This window comes from Centroberyx affinis, unplaced genomic scaffold (assembly GCF_046629955.1).
Source record: "Centroberyx affinis isolate AG114_WGS23_722 - 3 ecotype Tasmania unplaced genomic scaffold, CSIRO-AGI_Caff_v1 ptg001355l_1, whole genome shotgun sequence".
Taxonomy (NCBI): Eukaryota; Metazoa; Chordata; class Actinopteri; order Beryciformes; family Berycidae; genus Centroberyx; species Centroberyx affinis.
The window spans coordinates 13,382-35,633 of NW_027279846.1; the positions used below are offsets into that span (position 1 = coordinate 13,382).

Sequence of the window (22,252 nt, forward strand, 5' to 3'; positions counted from 1 at the left end):
CCAAGCCAAGGCTGTGTAACTACAGATCTGGACCTCATCCTCAATGCTTTTAAACAGAGAATCAAAGTCTAGTGTTGTGTAGTTTGTCAGTCAGCAGATTGCGGAGCTGTAGCCTGCAGCAGTGCTGAAGGCTCAGTCTGATCTGTTTCTGCACTGTCAGATAAAACACTGTTGGTCTAAACAGCTTGTCTGGGATAATTAGGGCTTCTCAAGTACAATGATTCTATTCTATTCTATTCTATTCTATTGTGTGTGTTTCTGTGCCATGGTGCCTATCCTATTTCTTTCCACTTCCTGAAAAGAAGTGTGAAATATTCTCTCCCATCTGACAGTGTTGCCCACTCTTCTCTCTGTTTCTGTGTTCCTAGGTGTCCTTGTCCAGTTCTCCACCAACAACGGTGTCCAGTGGCAGTTCCTGAGGGAGCTGGACTTTGGTTCCTTCCTGGAGCCACAAGTGGTGACCATCGAGCTGCCGCCTCCAGCCAAAACCCCTTACACTGTGTTTCGCTGGTGGCAGCCACAGCAGGGTGAGCACATGAGTGGGACGCACACCCATATGGGGAAACACTTAGAAACACAATAATATCACATTTTTGGATGTTATAGAAACTTTTGGATCTAGCTCTTTCTTACTTCTTTCTCTCTATCTCTTTCGTCTTCCATCTCTGTAGGGAAACACTCAGCCCAGTGGGCCCTGGATGATGTCCTGATCGGTATGAATGACAGCTCCAGAACAGGTTTCCATGACAAGTTTGACGGCACGTCCCCCCTGAGGCACAACTGGTACCGCATTCAGGGTGGGGAGGTGACGGTGGACTGCTTGTCCCTGGACACAGCACTTACTTTCAACTCTGAGGCCATTGATAGTGAGTCACACATACACACATGCATATACACATACACACATACACTCAGAGAAGTGGGGAAAGCACTGTCAAGGTGCCCATGAGCAAGGCACTTAACACCCAACTGCTCCAGTAAAGTTGGCCATTGGCCAACAGTGGAAGGTCTGTGGTTGTACTGGTTGTACTGGGCAGCTCCCAGTGTGAATGTGTGAAAAAGAGCAGGAGTGCTCAGTCGACATTCGATAAATAAAGAATAACAAAATAAAAATGTGTGTACATATACTTACACATGCATATGCACATATACTGCACACACACATACACACATATACACACAGACAAACCACATAAATAAAATGACTGTGCCACAACATCACAGTATTACACACACAACAGGCTGAAACTGAATCACCCTTGTACGTGACGCCTGTGGGTTCTGCATTATTAATGAGAGCAAACCTGATTGAACATCCTGCCTGTTATTTATGTGTGCATCAAGCTGTGAGCGGATTTACTTTGTGCAAATATTATATTACAACTGGGCCCATCCATTAAGCAGGCCCAGCAAGAGCAATTTGGCGACACATCTATAAACATAGAGCTCCTGTGTGCCTGTGAACACATTAAGCACTGACTGTTAGGCTTGATGGCTGTTCCCATATGGAGTGAAACATGCAACCATTTCACACATAACTCAACAGTGCCTATTATATTCACCGCTATATTTGCATTTGCATTTGCACTTGTATTGACTTTGTCTGTTGAGTGTATATTTCTTGTGGTATTGATGTGGAAATGTAATACGTAAATATAGAAGATTATATTGATTTTCTAATTTGCCATACATACTATTCATTCTACCCGATTTTGCAGCATTTTGTGTCAAGTATATAATGGTATGCATCTTACTGAGTCGATGACTCATATTTTGCCAATCCATATCTAAGCAGAGTAGCCTAGTGGTTAGAGAGTTAGTTTTAGTTTAGTTTTGTTAAACTGTATTTTTTAACCAGGTAACAAGGTTCGATCCCAGACAGACAATGTATGTCAATCAACAGCCTGTGTGTCTTGTGGAAGTGTCCTTGAGGAAAACACTGCTTTGTCATTGTAAGTAGGTATGGATAAGAGCATCAGCTGACAGTAAATGCCTAAAAATGTAAATATTGTTTTGTCGCTGTGCCTATAGAGAAGCCGAGGTATGCAGAGAGCTGGGACTTCGAGGTGTCAGGCTCGTCCTTCCTGCAGTTTGAGCTGAGTATGGGCTGCAGTAAGTCCACCTCCTTCTCCCATGGCGTGCGGCTGGAGTACTCCACAGACTGTGGTCGTCACTGGTCTCTCATCACCCCAGAGTGTGTACCTCCAGCCATCGGCTGTGCCGGCTATACCCAGAGCTCCATCTATACCTCCACCCAGTATAAACACTGGAGGAGGATCACTGTCTACCTGCCTAGTGCTGCTAAGTAAGTGTGTGTGGAAGAAGTATGTGTGTGTGTGTGGATGTCTGTGTCTAGAGTATGCTCGGGGTGAGTGGACAATATTTGTTTATTTGCTGAAATATGCCTCTATCTCTCTTTATAATTTGCTGTTTGAATCCTCCAGTTCCCCTAGGACTCGGTTCCGTTGGATCCAGACCCACTTCACCCCAGGGGCAGAAGGTTGGGCCCTGGATAACGTGTTGCTTGCCCCTGGCTGCCCCTGGATGTGCTCTGGTCATGGCCTGTGTGACAACGGACGCTGTGTGTAAGTAAACTGGCTCTTATGCCAAATTGATGAATTTTCAAACTTTGGCACTTATTTACTGCTTATTTTTTCCGTAAAAGTCAGTCTTACCTGCCCTTCGTTTTATTTCCATTCTCCCCCAGGTGTGATAAGGGTTACGGAGGGGCCCACTGCGTGCCCCTGGCCCCTCTGCCATCTGTACTGAGAGACGACTTTAATGAGAACCTGCAGCAGGAGACCTGGCCTGAGGTGTACGGAGTGGAGAGGGGGACACTGAGCGGAGAGCCGCTTAAGTCTGGCACTGCCCTCATCTTCAAAGGGGTGGGGGTCCTAAAAGTCATGCAGAGACCTACCAGAACATAGACAACACAAAGAAAAAGAGAATCATATGTAATCAAATATGTAATTGTTGTTATTTGTTTGTAGGATGGTATGCGGATGTTGGTGTCACGGGATCTGGACTGTACCAGCACTCTCTACATCCAATTCTCCTTCAAATTCATCACTAAAGGTACAACAAATTTAAGAATATAGATTAGCTTTGGTATAGCTGTTTGTATGGCATAAATCAAAATGGTGTAAGTCTCAAATTCTGTTGTAATAGTTCATTTTATGGACTTTTCTAGGTGTCCCAGAGCGGTCCCACTCAGTGCTGCTGCAGTACTCTGTGAATGGAGGAATCAGCTGGCTGCTGTTGGATGAGTTTTACTTCCCCACCTCCACCGACACTCTGTTCCTCCACCTGCCGCTGCCAGCCAGCGCCCAGACCAACGCCACCCGCTTCAGACTCTGGCAGCCATACAACAGCGGTGAGTGGACACATACTGTGGAAGCACACCGAAAATTACATTACATAGACTCACATAATATATCCCCTCTATATATATATAACATATCCCCCTAATATATCTCTCTTGTCTGCCCCACCCTACCCCTGTCGCTCTCTCTCTCTCTCTCTCTTACACTAATCTGATCACATCACACATTTCCACAAAGTCACAGCCTATTATAGCCATCCTCAGGCCATGTTCCCAGTGTAAATGTGTGATTCTCTCTCTCTCTCTCTCTCTCTCTCTCCTTTTGCCCTCTAGGTAAGAAGGAGGAGGTTTGGGTAATAGATGATCTCATCATTGATGGCAGCTCCTTACACAACCCGCCGGTGGTAACAGACAGCTTTGAGGAAGGCCCCAACGAGTCCAACTGGCTCTTCTACCCCGGGGGCAACACTGGCCTCTACTGCCCCTACCAGAAGACTGGCCTGTAAGTAAAACAACAAACGCAGTTAATTTTGAATGATTTATTCTGTCTTAAATGATGCATGATGGGGCTGAAAAATGCAAATAGATGAGCTTACCCTTGACAGTCCCTTTTGGGTGTGTGTGTGCGTTTGTGTGTATGTACAGGGAGGAGGATGAGTCAGCCATGGTGTTTGTCTCCAGCGAGCTTGGAGAACACTCCATTACCACCAGGGACATTGACGTAAATGAGAACACTATCATCCAATTTGAGGTACATAAACACAGTCTTGATGACTTTTTTAGAAGTCACAAGGAACAAGCATAATTTCCACTTATGTAAGAGATAAATCATGACTCACCTTTACTGATGTCATGTATATGTACGTTTCTCCAGATTAACGTGGGCTGCACAGCCGACAGTTCCTCTGCCAACCCGGTGCGTCTTGAGTTCTCGCGGGACTTCGGTGCCACCTGGCACCTTCTGGTGCCCCTGTGTGCCGGAGGGCCCCAGCCCTCATCGCTGTGCTCCACAGAGCTCCACCCTGCCAGCGTCTACTACCCTGGCACCACCCAGGGCTGGAGGAGGGAGGTCATCCACTTTGGCAAGCTGCGCCTCTGTGGGTAAGAACTGGAGACATCCTCTACAGTAGACGCATAAAGGAAAACAACACTTTAAAAGGATGCGTCATGTTTAACACATCAGTGTGTCTTCTTTGGGACAACACACACTTGTCTTACTTGTCAACACAAGATATGTTAATAACAACACATGTTGTGTTAAAATGTATTGCCATTAACACATGTTGTACCAAAGAAGACACAGATATGTTAAAAATGACACCTCCTATTTAAGCGTGAAGCCACAAAATACATGTGTTCTGCACTGAGCTATCTTCTACTTTTGGTTCTGTTTGCAGTGGACTTATTCATCTTCTTTCTTTCTTTCTTCCTTTCTTCCTTCCTTTCTTCCTTTCTTTCTTTCTTTCTTTCTTTCTTTCTTTCTTTCTTTCTTTCTTTCTTTCTTTCTTTCTTTCTTCCTCTCTCTCTCTCTCTCTTGCTCTCACTCTCTCTCTCTCTCTCTCACTCTCACTCTCTCTCTCTCTCTCTCTCTCTCTCTCTCTCTCTCTCTCTCTCTCTCCCTCCAGGTCAGTGAGGTTCCGTTGGTACCAGGGTTTCTACTCGACCGGTTCTGCTCCTCCCACTTGGGCCCTGGACAACATCTACATCGGCCCTCAGTGTCAGGACATGTGTAACGGCCACGGGGCCTGTGTGGGCGGCACCCACTGTGTGTGTGACCCCGGCTACTCTGGACCCGACTGCTCCGTACCCGACACCCCCAACCCCGACTTCCTCAAGGAGGACTTTGAAGGTACAAGAACACGCAGCTGCCCACACAAACGCACCGGAAGTAGGTTGTTTATTACACATTTATGTGTATGAGGGAGAGTAGATGGATTAGAGGGCTGCATCTACGTGCTGTTTATGGATAAGTCACAGTTGTCAGAATGCTGAGTGTTTCTACTCAACACTGAAACTGAAATCATGTGATCATTGCTTTTTTAGTCTGGAATCAGCTCAGTTTTTGTCTGTGAAATGTGATGCATGGACCAAAACTTAATGCTGTTGGTGTGTCAGACACTAATTCGTTTATCCATTATTAAGGCTTTAAAATTAAGTTGTCAGTCTTTATTTTATTCTTCATTTTTCTTCATTAATTGTTCATGTTTTTATATATTTCTTTCATTTTTAAAATCTTATAAAGCACTTTTGTAACACTATTTTGATGTGCTCAATAAATAAAGATTATTATTTATTTATTAATATTATTTTTATTATTATCATACTAGTCCTAATCATACTACAGTTAATCCACTTTGTTTTGTATATATCATGTATGTAGGATGCATATGGTGCGTATGAATTTGCATGCATACATGTAATGTTTGTGTGTGTGTGTGTGTGTACGCACATGTGTCTTTCTGTCTCTAGGGGGAGCCGTGGACGCTGAGCGGTTCAGAATGCTCAGCGGAGGTAAACCATCCAGGAAGTGTGGCATCATGTCCAGTGGGAACCACCTGTTCTTCAGTGAGGACGGCCTGCGCATGCTGGTCACCAATGACATGGACCTGTCCAATGCCAGGTATAGCCGTACACACACACACACACACACACACACACACACACACACACAATTACACTCACAAAAAACACACACTCCAACTTAGAATAAGCTCCCTGTATATTTCACACAAATAAACCTCCTTTATTGATTTTACACTTGTCATTAATAAGCTCATGTCTTCATGGCTGCATTCTCCAGGTTTGTACAGTTCTTCCTGCGTCTGGGTTGTGGTAAGGCCGCCCCGGACCCTCGCTCCCAGCCTGTGTTGCTCCAGTTCTCTGTGGATGGAGGTCTGACCTGGGGCCTCCTCCAAGACTTCCTCTTCAGCAACAGCAGCAACCAGGCTCGCCTGGTGGCCCTGGAGATCCCGCTGCGTGCCCGTACCTCCTCCACTCGCCTCCGCTGGTGGCAGCCCTCTGAGAATGGACACTTCTACAGCCCGTGGGTCATTGATCAGGTACAGTAAGGGAGGAGAGGCACCACCCATTGCTTTCCATTCATCAAACCATCCATCCATCCATCTATTCACCTATCCACCTGTCTATCCATTGTTTTCATCCATACATTGATATCTATAAGTAATTAAAAGATCTATTATCCATCCATCCCTTCTTTCATCCTTTCATTCATCTGACAAATCTCAGCACTTGTTTAGGATGTAGTGAATAGAATGTAGGCCCACGTATTGTGAATAATTCCACTGTCTCCTTCTCTTTCTATTAAACATGAGCCAACATGTCTTTTCCTCTCTCTCCAGGTGGTGGTGGGCGGCAGCGCCAGCGGCTGGGGGCCTCTGGAAGACGACTTCTCCTCCATCGATGGACGCTCCTGGCTCCTCCACCCTGGAGGAACCCGTATGCCTGTTTGCGGCTCGGATGGGGCTGCTTTCGCCTTCATAGAGAAGTCCAACACTCGCTATGCTGTCACCACTGACATCAGCCTGGGCCAAGACGCTTTCATCCAGTTTGACTTCTCCGCCTCCTGCTCCGTCACAAACTCCTGCTACTGTAAGCAAAAAGAAACATGAATAAGGAGGGACTGGTGGTCAATACTAAAGCTATTGTAGTCTGCAAGGACTGGTGATATGTGATGGAACATTAGGAGGTGTTTAATGTGCATTACATAGAAGTATAATAAGGGAAATTAGTTCTGTGAGGTCTAACTTTTCACACTGAATGCACATTTACAGTTTTTTCTTACTGAAACAGCCATCTGAGATGAAAAAAGCATGAAAGCAATTGTAGGCCTCCAATTTTATATTTTGTTTTTAGACTATCCAGCTATTTCTATGTGTTAGCAGTTGAATCAGTATACTTTATGTTGATAGTCTTCTTGTTTTTCTCTTTCTCCTTTCTCCACAGCCATAGAGTTGGAGTATTCTCTGGATCTGGGTCTGACCTGGCAGCCTGTGGTCAGAGACTGTCTGCCTACCAGCCCTGACTGCTCCTCCTACACCCTGCAGAGGCTGCTGGTTTCAGACACATACAACAAGTGGGGCCGTGTCACCATGCCCATCCCATCCTACGCCAGGTTAGCATTGCCCTCTTCTTTGCTCAGACACATGGACATACTTAAGTAGCTTGTAACACATCCTACATTTGCAGTATACTGTGGTTAACTATTCAAAAAATGGACATAAAATAAGGCTTCTCTGGTGCACCGATTTCAAATAGGCTTAATTCAAGAACCAAAAAAGGGAAATCTGCACTCTCAAGAAGATATCATGATTGATTTATTTTACATGTTCCATGTACATGTATACATACAGCTTGACAAACTGAAAAGAAAATTGTCTTCAGATTTCCCTTTTTTTGGTTCTTTAACTATTCAAAAAGAAAAAAAAAGTCCAAAAATGGCCATGGTCAGTATGGATGTGACTGGTCCTATGCAAACACAGCTATGGCACAACAAATCTGTATTAAAGCAGTAAATAGAGTGACGCAGTTTACAGTTTAATTCTATCCTACGTAATTTATCTGTGATTTTATGTCTGTCAGGTCTCCAGCCACTAGGTTCCGTTGGTACCAGCAGGCCCCTTTTGACAAGCAGCAGACTTGGGCTCTGGACAACCTCTATATTGGAGATGGCTGCCCAGATATGTGCTCTGGACACGGACGCTGCCAACAGAGCTCCTGTGTGTAAGTAACGACTTGCTCTTGCATGCGTACACCCACACTCCAAACACTCCACTGAAGGACTGATGATGGTCCTTTGACCATTTTCTGTTTGTGCACTTTATGTTTGCACCTTTTTTTTTCACCTTTTCACCATGTAAATAAATTGTGGAATTTTTTTGCAACAGCTGGTCTCTTTTTGGTTATTTACCTTTATAGTGTGCAAATTCTTTTTGATCCTCTATGATTTGAGACAAAAAGAGCGCATACATTTTCACTTACCTATGCATGCACACTCCAAAATTATTGTTGTCAATGTCTTAAGCTATCAATTTGAATCACAACTGTCATTAATGTGGATAGGAATGGGCAAGAAGGTGTAAAAACGTAACGAAAACTTTCTTTACATCAAAATGTTTCCTACCAGTATGTATAACTGTTTTGATGGCACATTGTTGTTGAATCTTATTAAGTATAAGTGACTCCACCATCCTCCCCAGGTGTGACCCAGAGTGGGGTGGGGAGTACTGTGACGAGCCTGTGGTTCCCCTGCCCTCCCAGCTGAAGGACAGCTTCAGCCGAGCCCCGTCCCTCAGCCACTGGCACCTGCTGACCGGGGGGAAACTCAGCACTGTGTGTGGAGCCGTGGCCTCCGGAGCTGCGCTGCACTTCAGCGGGGTAACAATACATCTGTTTTCTTTCTTTCTTTCTTTCTTTCTTTCTTTCTTTCTTTCTTTCTTTCTTTCTTTCTTTCTTTCTTTCTTTCTTTCTTTCTTTCTTCCTTCTTTCCTTCCAGTAATGACCCAGACACTGACCATATCTATCTAACTGAATTAGACTGAATTTCAGCTACATTGCTGTATGTGTGTGTGTGTGCAGAGTTGCAGCCGTCAGCTGGTGACAGTGGACCTCAACCTGACCAATGCTGAGTTCATCCAGTTCTACTTCATGTATGGCTGCATGATCCCACCTAGCAACCGTAACCAGGGTGTGCTTCTGGAGTACAGCTTGAATGGAGGGATCAACTGGCACCTACTGACCGAGATCTTCTACGATTTGTACACCAAGCCTGGGTGGGTCCTTTCACCAACCACATATTAATTTCAGTTTACATATACTGTATGTATTGTTGAGCATGGACTTGACACCCAAATTAAGATGTATAGCCGTTTGTATGTGCAACAAATATATTGGATATGTTTGACTTGCATTGTGCGCAAGCAGAGTACAGCAGGATATCCATACTGTATAGTGTATGAAAGGCTTGTCCCTGCCTTTTCTGTATTAATACATATTTTAATGTCTGTGTGTATGTTCAGGTTTGTCAATGTGCTGCTGCCCCCTGCTGCCCGTCAGGAGGGAGTGCGTGTGCGCTGGTGGCAGCCACAGCATGAGGGGGCGGACCACAGTGATTGGGCACTGGATAACGTCCTGATCGCAGGCTCAGACCCACGGGCTCAGATCTCTGATACTTTTGGAGGCGTGGCACTGCCCAACCATGAAAGAGCTCCTGCTGATGGGACACCCACAGGCAGGACAGGTCAACTCAGCGAGCAGGAGGAAACCCCCATAGGTATAGCAAAGTTGGATCTGGGGTCTAATTCAGTTGTACCAATCAACAATCTAATGTAATTTTATTCCATGTTGTTTTTGTTATTCTTTGTAACTATTAATATAAACTGAGTCAAATAAGTCAAATATTAAAGATCTTCCTAGGCTCATATGCTTCTACCTTTTGCATGTCTGCTCTCTCTCTCTCTCTCTCTCTCTCTCTCTCTCTTTCTTCCTCTTTTTCCGTTTTGCTCAGTGAGCGATCACTGGTTGTTCTCAGAGGACTGCACGGTGCAGCGTTTCTGCAACTCTCCTGATGGGGTGATGGTGTGTGGCAACGTGGATGGGAGGGAGGTGTATGCAGTCACACATGATATTGTCCCTGACAAAGGTTGGGTCATGCAGTTCAAGGTAACTAATGAGCCTACAATGATGCAATGGCAATGTAAACAGTTGTTCATTGTAGCATATTGCACCTTTGCATACATTTGAGTGGGAAGAACCTATTCTGTATGAAAGTGAAATAATGTTAATCAATATCTGTGTGCTCATTTAGACTGCGGTAGGCTGCAGTGTGCCAGAGCGCCATGCAGACCGACAGGTCCATGTCCAGTACTCGGTGGACTTTGGGGTGACCTGGAAGTACCTGGTGCCCCAGTGCCTGCCTGCAGACCCCCGCTGTGGGGGCCAGGTCTCCCAGCCCTCAGTCTTCTTCCCTGCTGCAGGCTGGAAGAGGGCTGTCTACCCCTTGCCGGACAGCCTGGCTGACACGTGAGTTCAAGTTCAAGTTTAACTTTAACAAACATACAGTACACAGTGACAATAAAACATCAACAACATCAACAAGAAGCAAACGACTCCCAAGTCCCACTCCAAGTTCTCCCATGTCTGCCTTCACTTCCTTTAAATTTAGCATAGAGTACTCCATGTGCTTCATATTTAATGCCATGAGAAACTAAAAGACTGTTGTGATATGAATCATGAAAATGATATGCACTTAACACACTTTTACTGTATACTGTATATCAACAAAAAGATTCAGCCACACTGTCTATCTCTGTGTTTCTGTTCCTCAGGGCGGTGCGGTTCAGATTTTACCAGCAGCACTCAGACATTCAGTGGGGTGTGGAGAACTTCTACATCGGGCCGGCGTGTGACGGCCACTGTGGGGGACATGGGGACTGTCTGGACCAGCGCTGTCTCTGCGACCCGGGATTCACTGGACCAAACTGCTACGCCAGCACTGCTCTGAAGGTAAAATGGAAGTGGAGCCTACTCACAGCCTCACACATTTTCTTTGCTAGAGTCAAGAACAGATTCAAATAGAATAGGATAGAATAGAATCCATCTGTGTGAGCTGGTCCTTGATTCTAACCTCTGTGTCTCTTACCCCCAGGCGTCTCTGAAGGAGCGTTTTGACTGGGAAGGGTCAGCTGGACCCCAGTGGCAGGTGCTGGAGGGCGGTCGGCCCTGTACAGACTGTGGTGTGCTGGTGGAGGGGACGGCCCTCTACTTTGGTGGGGCTGATGCCAGACAGGCTGTCACTGCTGACCTGGACCTCCGCGGAGCCAAGTCAGTACTCAACTTCTGTCAATGGCAATGAAATTCAGCACATATTTCTTCTCTTTCCATGTTGTCTTGTAATATTTTTTTTACTGCATTATAAACTGATTGTCATTGTGGTTAGGTTTGTGGAGTACTGGGCCAGGATAGGAAGTGAAGATAACATGACCATGTGTCACCGTCCAACCTGTCGTAAAGAAGGAGTGCTGCTGGACTACTCTACTGACGGAGGTGCAGTAATAATATAACATACACTCTGCACAGTGTACTTTTCCTAGTGGATTCTTTTTTTCTTATTTCTCTCTCTCACCCTGTCGATATCTGTTTCTCAGGTGTGTCATGGACCCTCCTGCATGAGATGGACTATCTGAAGTATGTGTCAGTGAGGAGAGACTATATCGTCCTCCCAGAGGGCGCTCTGACCAACGCTACTCGCCTGCGCTGGTGGCAGCCGTTCACCATCTCCTCTGGCCTGGCCTCCCCCAGCCTGGAGAGAGCCCAGTGGGCCATAGACAACATCTTGGTGGGGGGGTCAGACATCAACCCGTCCACGCTGCTCGACACCTTCGACGATGGTGAGATTCTTTGTTCTCAGAGACAGGGAAAAGTTTGTATCTGTTCATATGATAAGACGGTGAAAACTCACAAGTCGAGATGAGTATTTGCCTTGTTTTGGTACTGGTTAATAATTAATATCTTCGATTTTGGAAATTGTATTGAATCTCCTTCCTCTCTCTTGTCTTTTTCCAGAGGGTGTTTCTCATGAGGAAAGCTGGAGTTTCTACCCTAACGCTGTACGTACAGCTGGCTTCTGTGGGAACCCATCCTTCCACCTGTACTGGCCCAACAAGAACCAGGACAAGACACACAACATCCTGGCCACTCGTGAACTCATAGTGCAGCCTGGATACATTCTACAGTTCAAGGTACTGCCTCAGAATCTCTTAGCTGTAATAACTGCTGTCTTTAATCTTGTACATGGTGGCTTCAGTCCTTTATATCTTTCTCTGTGGTGCAGATTGTTGTTGGGTGTGAGGCAGACACCTGTGAAGACCACCATTCTGTCCTGCTGCAGTACAGGAAGGATGCGAGGTGAGAGAAATGGGGGTCCTTTATGAAAGATGTTCCTAAAAAGATAAAAACATCCTAACGCTTCACGCCTTTTCTCTAGGGGTTGTCGAAAATCATACAACAGTTCATCACAAAATAGCTTCTGGAATAAGTTCTAAGAGTGTAAGAGTATCCGAGAGTTGATTTTTTTCCTTTAAAGATTATTTGATGCGTCATTCATGCATAGAAAACACATTGTACATGAACAGTTTTCAGCTCCCGCTCTCCTCCCCCAGGTCTGACTCGTGGCAGCTGGTTCAGTCAGAGTGCCTCCCCTCCTCAGTCAACAACGTGGGCTGCTCTCCCTTCCAGTTCCATGAGTCCACCATCTACAGCCCAGTCAACAGCTCCACATGGACCAGGGTCACCGTCCAGCTGCCAGACCACGTGTCTTCAGGGTAGGAGCACGCAGATTTTACTTTTGTCCCTGGTTAGCAGTGGAAAATATCATAAATTATCACCCCTTGGAATGTGTTTTTTGTTTTTGGAGGCTGAATAGTGTGCTGCTGGTCTCTCGATTGCAAGCTGTCAGTTCTGTAAACATCTTTTGATTTGTTATTTATATTTCTAGGGCCACCCAGTTCCGCTGGATCCAAAAGGAGGGGACAGGAGAGCGTCACGGCTGGGGCGTGGACCATGTCTACATAGGGGAGGCTTGCCCAGGACTCTGCAGCGGCCATGGCTACTGTACCAGCGGAGTGGTCTGCATCTGTGACGAGGGGCACCATGGTGGGCCGCAAACAACATATTATATTCAAACTCGTAGAAACAAACACCATTCTTTATCATTTAAACTGTTAAGCTGAGAGGTGTTAGGTGTAGTTATGCAAGTTATTATAGTAAAGGGAAGTGATATACTACACAACTATTCTGAAGAAACTTCTTGGACACTGTTGCCCATCAAAGTTGGCCAAAAAGTTGTTTTGTGTATGCTTTTACTTTACAAATGATGTCAACGCCACAGTCGGCAGTTCTGTAATCTCTTTTCTCCTTATTTCATCTCCTTCCCTCTGCCTCCTTTCTTACTCTTCTCTCTCCTCACATCTCAACAGGTGACGACTGCTCGCTGTCCAGCAGTGACCTGCCCAGCTCCATTAAGGACAACTTTGAGTCGGGCAGCGTGTCTCAGGAGAGCTGGCAGCTGATCCAGGGTGGCGGAGTGGGCAGTGGGTGTGGGCAGCTGTCACCCCACGCCCACGGAGACTCACTCTATTTCAACGGCTGTAAGATGAGGCAGGCTGTTACCAAACCCCTGGACCTCACCAGAGCCAGGTACAGGTACTACCAAAACATATAAACTAATTATGTACACATAGCCTACACCTCTGTCGTTGCTTCTTAACCCACAGCTACAACAGATAGAGAGCTAAATGTAGATGTAGTCTAATATCATCGTCTATGTCCTCTCTCTAATTTTCTCCCTCTTCCCTCTCTCTCTATCTGTCTCCCCGACAGCAAGATCATGTTTGTGCTGCAGATCGGCAGCGTGTCGCAGACAGACAGCTGTAACATAGCTCTGGACCAGGCCGACACGGTGGACCGGGCCGTGCTGCTGCAGTACAGCGTCAACAACAGGGTCAGCTGGCACGTCATCGCCCAGCACCAGCCCAAAGACTTCATCAAGGCCCAGAGAGTCTCCTACAACATCCCACTGTGAGTGACATATAGAGGGGCATACAGGCAGACAGACAAAGGCACACACACACTTAGTGCAACTTCACGCTATGATATTAAGTATTTTACCCATGGTTATAAAATTTTAGGCCAATATAGTAAAGACAATTGGAATGGTGTGAAACCGTTGCAAACTTGTTTGACCTCTTTGACCCTACAATGTCTCCCATGGTGTCTCCAGAGAGGCGAGGGTTAAAGGGGTGATGCTGCGATGGTGGCAGCCACGCCACGACAGCGCAGGACATGACCAGTGGGCGTTGGACCACGTGGAAGTAGTTCTGTGAGTACCCAATCCCCGGTCGGCCCCTGGCCCCCCCCAGACTGCCCCCCCCCCCCAACAGAGCCCCAGTCTGCCCCTGCCTTTGCCTCTGCCTCAGAAATGGTCCCTTCTCCTCCACACAAACGCACAGATACACAACATGGGCATTATGCACACTTACATGCCTAGAACAAAGCTCTCGGCAGTCAGGTTAATACCCGTGCAAGAGTCGTTTTCATATGTATAATATATAATTATGGCTTTTGGTGTCAGGCAAGCAGAGTAGAAACAAAGACTGCAGCGTGCTTTGCTGTAAAGGGTTCTATCTATGGATGGCTGCTCTGTGTACGGCAGATCAACTTTGTTGTTAAACTGCCACGTTTTCAGTGTCTTGTAGAAACGTATCTCCCAAAAACACAACTTTTCGAGAATAGAAAAAAAATCTAGTTGATTATCCCATTGATGCCCATATGTATTTATTTTTTGTGCATTTTTATTAGTGTTTTAGCATGGGACCAAGGATCATGCAACATTTTCTTCAAGTTGAAGACAATTCCAACTTTTAGTAAAAAAAAAAATGGCAAAATTGGAGATGCAAAGTTTCTGCAGGGCACCGAAGATGTCATATAAAAAAGTCTACACTTACATATTCTTACATATTCTTTACATGGCAATATCATAAAGCGTTTTGAATGCATTTTCTGCATGTTGCTGTGGGTAGCAGAGCAATGTTCCCTCATTATGTGGGTGCTAATTGTTCATTCAGGCTTGTACCCAATGCATTTCAAATGCTACATACAGTCATGTAATGCACTCTAACACTTGTACAATCGATATAGAGTGACGTGTCAAGTTGCACACACACACACACACACACACACCCACACACGCCTAACCTGAGCTGTCCCTGGTCTAGTGTGGCTGTGACCTGCCCCACTCCCTCTCTCTCACTCGCACGGTTTTCAACAGTGTCTGCTGAAAAGAGTGACCGTGATCCTCACACTTTGCTCTTTTGTTTATTTCTTTCTCTCTGTTCACCACTCCTCCACTCCTTCACACACTCCTCCTCTCACTCCTACTCCTGTTCAATCTTTTCTTTTGCCTCACACACCTTTCCTCCCTGCTGCTTATATCACTGACTTGTTTGATCATGTGGTCATACTCACTCCTCTGCTTGTGCTGCATTGTGTCCTACCATTGACCTCCACTTACTTCATCCTCCTCCTCCTCCTCCTTTCCTTCCTTCCTTCCTTGCTTCTCTCCTTTCCTTCCTTGCTCCAAAATACCCCTTTCCCTCTTTCTCTTTTTTTGCCTCCCTCTCTGGCATACAACGGATGGACTACTGCTGTATATCTTGCTCTTTCTATCTTCACTTCTACCTGCAACTGTCTCTCACTTTCCCTCCATCTTTGTTACATTCCTTCGCTGTCTCTCGCTCGTTCTCCACCACTTTCGACTTCTCCTCTGCTCCGCATTCTTCCTCTTTCATGTTCTTTCTCTTCCTCATTCTCTCCGTCTCTCACTTGCTTCTTCCTTGACCTTCTTGACTATCTTTCTGCCTCTCCTCTCTCCTCCCTCCTCCCTGCTTTGGGCCCCCGCCTCCCCAGGCCGGGGTTCCTGCCCCCCCAGACCTTTCTGCGAGACAGCTGCCCCCTCCTCCTGCCCCTCCCCTCTCGCGCTCTAACCTCTGCTCTCTTCTGTATTCTGCTCCCTCTGGCATGGCTGTAGTGTCAGGTAAGTTCTCCGCCTCTTCCTGAATGCAGCCCACCCCCCCAACCCCTCCCCCCTTCCGACCCTTCTTCTCCCTGTTACACCGCACACCCCCTCCCTCACTTTCACTGTCACCCAGCCCCCCCCTCCCCTCCCTCCCCTCCTCATCATCATCACCACCGTCATCTCCATGCCTTCGCCTTAACTTTAGCCCCAGGCAGGCCAATAAGCAGGCCAGCCACCCACAGTGTCCAGGTGGAGGCTCTGCTAACAGAATGAAGCAGCACACAGCAATCCACACAGAAACACATTTTTAGAGACGGCTCTCAAAGTAGAAAAACAAAATAAAAAAATATATTATATATTATATAAAAAAAAAACATCATGACCTGTTGTGGATGGAAAGAATAAATGGTGAAATCATGAAAGTTTGGGGCAAATATTCTAGTTCCTAAAAGTAGGTTTGTTAGCTTAATTCAACACAATGTCACCAGATGAGGATAAATTCTTGTATTATGGCTTTGATGTGTAGTTTATCATTCTATTTTTCAGTATATAACATTTTGGTATATTATATTTTTAATGCAATAACTTACACATACTGTACAAATATCAATGGTACTGTGTTTGTGTGTATATGTGTGATGTAATCCATCACTATATCTGTTTGTTGTGTTCTTGCTGCTGCCTCTGCTAGACACCGTTCTAGTGTTTTTGACCCAGCTGCTAATTCAGCACACAAGCTGACACACACACAGCTCAAGGGTTCTATTTGAAAAGGACTACTGTTATGGGTCCAGCGTTTATCTCATTCAAGCATTTAACATCATTTTTTTTCATTCACACACACCAATATCAGTTGCAATGCAAGGCATCTAGCGCCATTAATTCCTGCTGCTAACACATTTGGCCAGAGAGAGAGTTTCATCTGACTAACCTCCTCCATCCAGTTCCTTGCATGGCTTCACGGATCGACTGTTGCGCCAGCTCTCCATCCCTCCTCCACTCATGGCTGTCTGTCTACGGACAACAACATGACGATGAGCCAGGAGCCCCCTCCACACTGCCCCCTGCTCTCTGACAGACAAACACACACACACACACATTCCACTTCAACAGTCGCGCCCCTCCCATCTGCCTCCACACTTCCGCCTTCACACCCCCACCCACCACCACCCATCACCAACCACACACTTCCCATCCCCTACCCCCTCCCACTCCCACCCCCCGAACCCCTGAACCCCCCCCCCCCCCGCTTCGCAGAGGCCCCTGCCTGCCCTGGCTGCACTCCTGGCTCACTGGCACCGCCCTGCTGGATGGAAGAGGCAATGAACAGGCTAAGCAAAAGCGATCTTCCGCAGCTTCTCTCTGTGTCTCTTAGTTCAATATCACTTCTCTGCTCACAACCCCGCATTTTTATGCCTTTGTTTTGTTGTTATTTTTCTTTCTCCCAAGTGATGGCTGTTACTCTTAACTCTGACCTCAAACACTCTGATAGAGCAGGGTCAGAGTTATTCAACCTCCAGCTCCCTAGTGTCTGTGGTAGTATGTTTGTAAACTCTGTGTCCCATGTCTTGTCTTGTGACATTTGGTCTCGTACTGCCATTGGATACATGTAGCTATAGTTCTACCGCCATGTTCACCCGTTAGCCGCCTCTCATATGTTCAGTACTGTAAAGAACTCCACTTGTGTAGAGTAGCGCCACCCATTCTCTGAGCCATGAGACTCATACAGATGTTGAGTGTTTGAGGTTACGGCTGAAACGTGACTGAAAATGCCTGCATGAAACTCTGAATGCGAGAGAGAGTACGGGAGCTGCATTTGAGCAACAGTGTGTTTGTGTGTGTGTATGTGCATGGATGAGAGTGCGTGCATGGAGACGTCTGTTTTTTTTTCGCGCCCTTTACTTGATCACTAATGGTCACACCCCTTTCTTTCCCTCCCTCTCTCACTATCTTTGTATCCCTACAGCACCCGTAAACAAAACTACATGATGAACTTTGCCAGACAGACCGGCCTGCGCCACTACTACAGCCGCAAGAGGCGGGCACTGCGGCAGCGTGCCTGAACCCACTAAGAAGGGATTTGCCCTCTGACCTTCCAATCACACATCGACCCGCCACGCACATCTCCTTTTCTCCTGACAACATATCGCCCTGTTGAGTCCCATCCACCGGTGGATTCCAGTCAGCCTTAGACCTCCCTTACCCCCCCCCCGACCTGCCCCCCCCACCCTCTGCCAGACACACGGGCCATCCAATCAGTTTACGCTGCAGCCAATCAAGGCCTTCCCAACCACACGAGTTGGCGGGAAGGAGACTCGGAAGGAAGGAGTGACGATGCGGCCATTTTGTTTACTTTGGGTTTTTTGTTTTTTTTCCATGGACTTTCGGGGTTTCTAGTTGTTTTCTAATTGTTGCTGTGGTTCTTCTGATTCCTGTTCTCAGTTGCGATATCCCTTCCTCTGGCTTACACCACCACCACCCCCCCCCCCCACGTCACGTCACCTCCCTCCTCCTCTTCCTCCTCCTCCTCCTTTTCCTACCACACTGTGAAGTTGAGAGATAATATATCACTGCTGAGCTGACCAGCCGATCGGAGGGTTTGCCTCCCAGTTCCACTGAGCCGTCGGGGAGGACCACTCCACTGCCGCCACCAGTACGCCAGGAGGAAGACCACGACGAAGATACTGACCATTAAGAGGAATAACGGTGATGAAGATGCTAAAAAAAAAAAAAGAGTACTGTGTTCTTGCTGTTCTGTGTGTCTGTGGGTTCTTTTCGTGATGAGTTGACTGTGGTGTTCTGTTCATTCGTTCGTTCGTTTTCTACTAATTCATATGCTTTTTTTGGGGTGGGGGGGTGGGGCTGGGTTCTGTTTCCTTTTCCTCGTTTATCTGGAACGGATGTGGGCAGGGTGGAACAAGCCCCGCCTCCACGGCAAGAAGGAAAGAAAGAACGATTTGCACGACGGGGAAAAGAGAAAAAAAGAAAAAAAAATTAAAGACTGAACAATGATTTTTGTTTTTTTATTATCATTTTTTATATATGTTGGTTCCCGAAAATACAGATATTTATGGTAAATGGTTCTCCACGTAACCTATTTAAGATGCACTGTGCGTGAAATCTGTATGTTATTTTCTAGTGTTAAGTTATTAGGCAGTCGAGTCAGGCTCTCGGACTGCATCATCTCCCCTCTCCCCTCTCTTTCTCTCTCTCTTTCCTCTTCCCTATTCTCTTGTGCTGTTTCCCCCTCCCCACCCCCCACCCCCTCCTCCTCTCTCTCTCTCTGCTGATTTCTGATACCTGGAGGTGAGGTTCTATCAGTGTTGTTTTTTGAAGTCTGTGTAATATGGACCCTCTCCCCTCAGTGTAACTCCAGTATAGCAATCTCCTGTATATATATGTATATCCACTATGGGGAGACCCAGCAGCCTTATAAAAGGGAAATAAAGAACTGTCCAAACCTCATACTGTACACACTGCTCGAGCTGCTCTCTTTCAGTGTGACTCGTCTGATGTGTGTGTGTGCGCGTGTGTGTGTGTTAGTGAGAGAGAGACAAGCAGACATGAGAATACCCAGAGAAAAGGATGGAATTTGATTTCACATTAAAATATTGATTTAATCGTCATTGAAAAATCTTTAAAAACAGGCTTAGTTGCTTAGATATTGTACACTATAGAGTATATTGAAACTGAAGAAATCCAGCCGTCACTTTGGTGCACACCTCAGTGTCTTTAGACTGGGTATGTCATTCAGTGAGTTAGTACAGCAGGCATCGACTACATACTTCTGCAGACATCAGCATAACTCCATGCTGAGCCTATAGAGATTTAGGTCTCTCAGCACCGCTCACTGTGTGTTGGCCCACTCAATTCCTTCACATAAGCATGTTCCCCTCTGAAATGAACCCCCTTCTAATGATGCTCATGATAATGTACTAGCAGTGTTTAGTCACAAGCGGCCCAGTATCACAGCTAGAGTCAGAGTGAGTATGAGGGGGAGGGGTTTGGCTGTGACGCAGGGGCAGGAGTTACAGTAAGGCCAGTCACAGCAGGCGTAGCTCATGGTGTAGACGGTTCCTTTGAGGCGGAGGCTGTGCACCTGGCCGCATTGCCTCTCCGCCATGCAGCCCCGGGCCGACAGGGCGCTGTGGTTGCCATAGCGACCATCTGCCTTGAAACACAGCTCGTCAGGAGGGCACTCCGTCACGATGAGCTGGAAGGTGCTCCTCTTCTCCTTCTCCTTCTCCAGGATGGGGCTGTAGTAGCAGAGCAGGTTGTCACAGCGCAGCGAGGGGAGGAGGAGGTAGAGCCACACGGCAGCAACATACAAGAGCTGAGACATGTTAGGCCTAGTGGAGAGAGAGGCATCTGGCATTTAACTGAGTGAGGGTTTAACCTAATATTTTGGCCTTAAAATCAAGAAATTAATCTTTTATAGCCTATTATCCTTCTCTTTGTCATGTTTAACTGCATTCAACAAATCACACTTCACTCATTTTTTAGCAGTGTTACCAAGTGTCATTAGTGATACAAAAGAAATTCAGTGAGATAAAGCCCTGAGCAGTGATTGAGTTACTGCTAATGCGCAGGTGTCTACTGATTGTCAGTTTCAAAATGCTCATCGCTTTTGACTGGGGATGAAATGACAAAAATATGATTTCAGTGTGCAACATTATAAACAGTATCAGCAAGACTCACCTGGACATTCTAAAGATGTTCAACCCCAATCACTTCTCCTGATAAACACTGATAAATTCCTCTGCTGATTGACTTGTAGCTCATCCTGCACAGGCCACACCTTCTCAACACACCTGCTCGTAAAATCTGCACAGACCAACCAGTCTGAATGGGAGTTTCATCATGATGGGTGCGTTCCAATACCCATACTTCCATACTATTTAGTATGCCAGAAAAAGATTTAGCATGTCCCAATTCATGCATGTCAATGCAGTATGCCAGAAAATACCCGGATGCCCTACTACATCCGGTCGAATTTTGCAGTATGCAGGCCAGCATGCTTTTTTGGCTATTCTGACCCACAATCCTCTGCGCAGCGGAAGACACGTCACTTCGACTGAGCCGCATGCTGAGCCGCCAGAGAGAGAAAAAAACAAAACAAACAAACTGCAACCGTATTACTGCGACGGATATATAAGCAAGAGGGTCAAAGTTCAAGACGCAATGTGATGACGAAATAGTATGTCCCAATTGTCTGCCTACTACATGCACAGTACATACTTTCTAAGGGCAGATGTAGTACGTAGTGTAGTAAAAAGAAAAAGTATGTGATTTGGAATGCAGGGGATGCCTTTATTTTACTGCATTCATCAGTTACCACACAGGGAATGTCAGCATTTACTGTTCTAAATGTACCAGGAGGGTGGCTGGCAAGTCCACCTTTTCCTCTCTAGAGCAAAAATACAATCACAAAACACACTGACCATGATATTTTTTTTTCATTAACCTAACATCAATAAATAGTATAATCATCACATATACATTTGACAAAATGTTTGTGTAAGAGTCAGGTAAGTGCCTATGGCTAACAGGCCTCTCCCCAGTTATAACTACAACACTCCTATGATGCAGTGGCAGGTAGTGTGGAGGGCCTTGATGATGTGTAGTTCACACATGAATCCCAAGGCTCCTCAGTGATGACATTAGTGAAGTTTCCAAAGTTGGTGTAATCTGGTTTGTCTTTGGTCATTCCCAGCAGCTTCTTCAGGTAGGTGTCAGGCTTGGGCGGGCGGTTACACTGGTCTTTGCAGCAGCAGGTGTGGCTGACGTTGTACCCGACTCCCCGGTAAGAGAGGACCTCATGGGAGCCGCAGAGCTGAGCGGCCACGCAGCCCTGAGCTGACAGGACGTGGACGGGGCCGTAGCGGCCCCTGGAGCTGGAACAGCGCTCGTCAGGCAGACACTGGCTGGTGATGTTGGGGCAGGGCTTGCCTTTGTGCTGCAGGGGACAGTAGTTACACAGCAGGCTGTCCAGGCTCAGGCCCGGGAGGACCAGAGCTATGGCCAGCAGGGTGGAGGTCAGGAACCAGCTTGGACCCCATGGATGGATGCTCAGACTAATGTAAATACACACACACAGTTAAATCAGAGTTAAACAGGAATATTAAACTTTGGAATCATGCTCTCTTATCATAATCGGTCATATTCTTCAGCAGCAATGAAGGTGTTTTTGGCTTTTAATATACAGGTTTGTGTAAGTGTAGTTCACCTTGGCTTTCTTTGTGATCCCATGATCCTGTATGTGAATGTTTGGAGCTGTTTCAACCTGAGGAACCTCCAGTAAACCAGCAAAGCCTTTGATTACCAAGTAGAAACAGGTGTGT

At 46.3% G+C, this 22,252-nt stretch overlaps 3 protein-coding genes across 3 annotated transcripts in view; 1 reads left to right on the forward strand and 2 right to left on the reverse strand.

Annotated features, from left to right (window-relative positions):
- LOC139649484 (reelin-like) overlaps positions 1-17,974 on the forward strand; it is a gene marked incomplete at its 5' end in the record, with an annotated part of 30,646 nt that extends 12,672 nt beyond the window's left edge. Inside the window, 34 exons of the mRNA XM_071525898.1 lie at positions 369-527; positions 672-866; positions 2,032-2,305; positions 2,445-2,585; positions 2,708-2,885; positions 2,991-3,075; positions 3,191-3,373; positions 3,656-3,824; positions 3,968-4,073; positions 4,197-4,423; positions 4,948-5,171; positions 5,792-5,942; positions 6,123-6,381; positions 6,682-6,931; positions 7,286-7,454; positions 7,922-8,062; positions 8,539-8,716; positions 8,918-9,111; positions 9,358-9,611; positions 9,846-10,000; positions 10,146-10,360; positions 10,666-10,843; positions 10,986-11,161; positions 11,277-11,383; positions 11,485-11,727; positions 11,903-12,078; positions 12,171-12,244; positions 12,499-12,660; positions 12,834-12,991; positions 13,315-13,540; positions 13,718-13,915; positions 14,118-14,216; positions 15,924-15,929; positions 17,878-17,974. Of these exons, the coding sequence (XP_071381999.1) occupies positions 369-527; positions 672-866; positions 2,032-2,305; positions 2,445-2,585; positions 2,708-2,885; positions 2,991-3,075; positions 3,191-3,373; positions 3,656-3,824; positions 3,968-4,073; positions 4,197-4,423; positions 4,948-5,171; positions 5,792-5,942; positions 6,123-6,381; positions 6,682-6,931; positions 7,286-7,454; positions 7,922-8,062; positions 8,539-8,716; positions 8,918-9,111; positions 9,358-9,611; positions 9,846-10,000; positions 10,146-10,360; positions 10,666-10,843; positions 10,986-11,161; positions 11,277-11,383; positions 11,485-11,727; positions 11,903-12,078; positions 12,171-12,244; positions 12,499-12,660; positions 12,834-12,991; positions 13,315-13,540; positions 13,718-13,915; positions 14,118-14,216; positions 15,924-15,929; positions 17,878-17,974 (5,807 nt within the window). The remainder of the gene's footprint in view (positions 1-368; positions 528-671; positions 867-2,031; positions 2,306-2,444; positions 2,586-2,707; positions 2,886-2,990; positions 3,076-3,190; positions 3,374-3,655; positions 3,825-3,967; positions 4,074-4,196; positions 4,424-4,947; positions 5,172-5,791; positions 5,943-6,122; positions 6,382-6,681; positions 6,932-7,285; positions 7,455-7,921; positions 8,063-8,538; positions 8,717-8,917; positions 9,112-9,357; positions 9,612-9,845; positions 10,001-10,145; positions 10,361-10,665; positions 10,844-10,985; positions 11,162-11,276; positions 11,384-11,484; positions 11,728-11,902; positions 12,079-12,170; positions 12,245-12,498; positions 12,661-12,833; positions 12,992-13,314; positions 13,541-13,717; positions 13,916-14,117; positions 14,217-15,923; positions 15,930-17,877) is intronic.
- Positions 17,975-19,860: 1,886 nt separating this feature from the next.
- Positions 19,861-20,253, reverse strand: bncr (bouncer). The gene has a single exon (XM_071525899.1). It carries the CDS (start codon positions 20,251-20,253, stop codon positions 19,861-19,863), a length of 393 nt encoding a protein of 130 aa, XP_071382000.1.
- A 1,236-nt stretch (positions 20,254-21,489) lies between these two features.
- On the reverse strand, positions 21,490-22,160 carry LOC139649486 (sperm acrosome membrane-associated protein 4-like). The gene is made up of 2 exons (XM_071525900.1): positions 22,138-22,160; positions 21,490-21,985 (listed from the first exon to the last, which is right to left on the reverse strand). The coding sequence occupies exons 1-2, from the start codon at positions 22,158-22,160 to the stop codon at positions 21,490-21,492; spliced, it is 519 nt and encodes a 172-aa protein (XP_071382001.1).
- Positions 22,161-22,252: the final 92 nt, after the last annotated feature.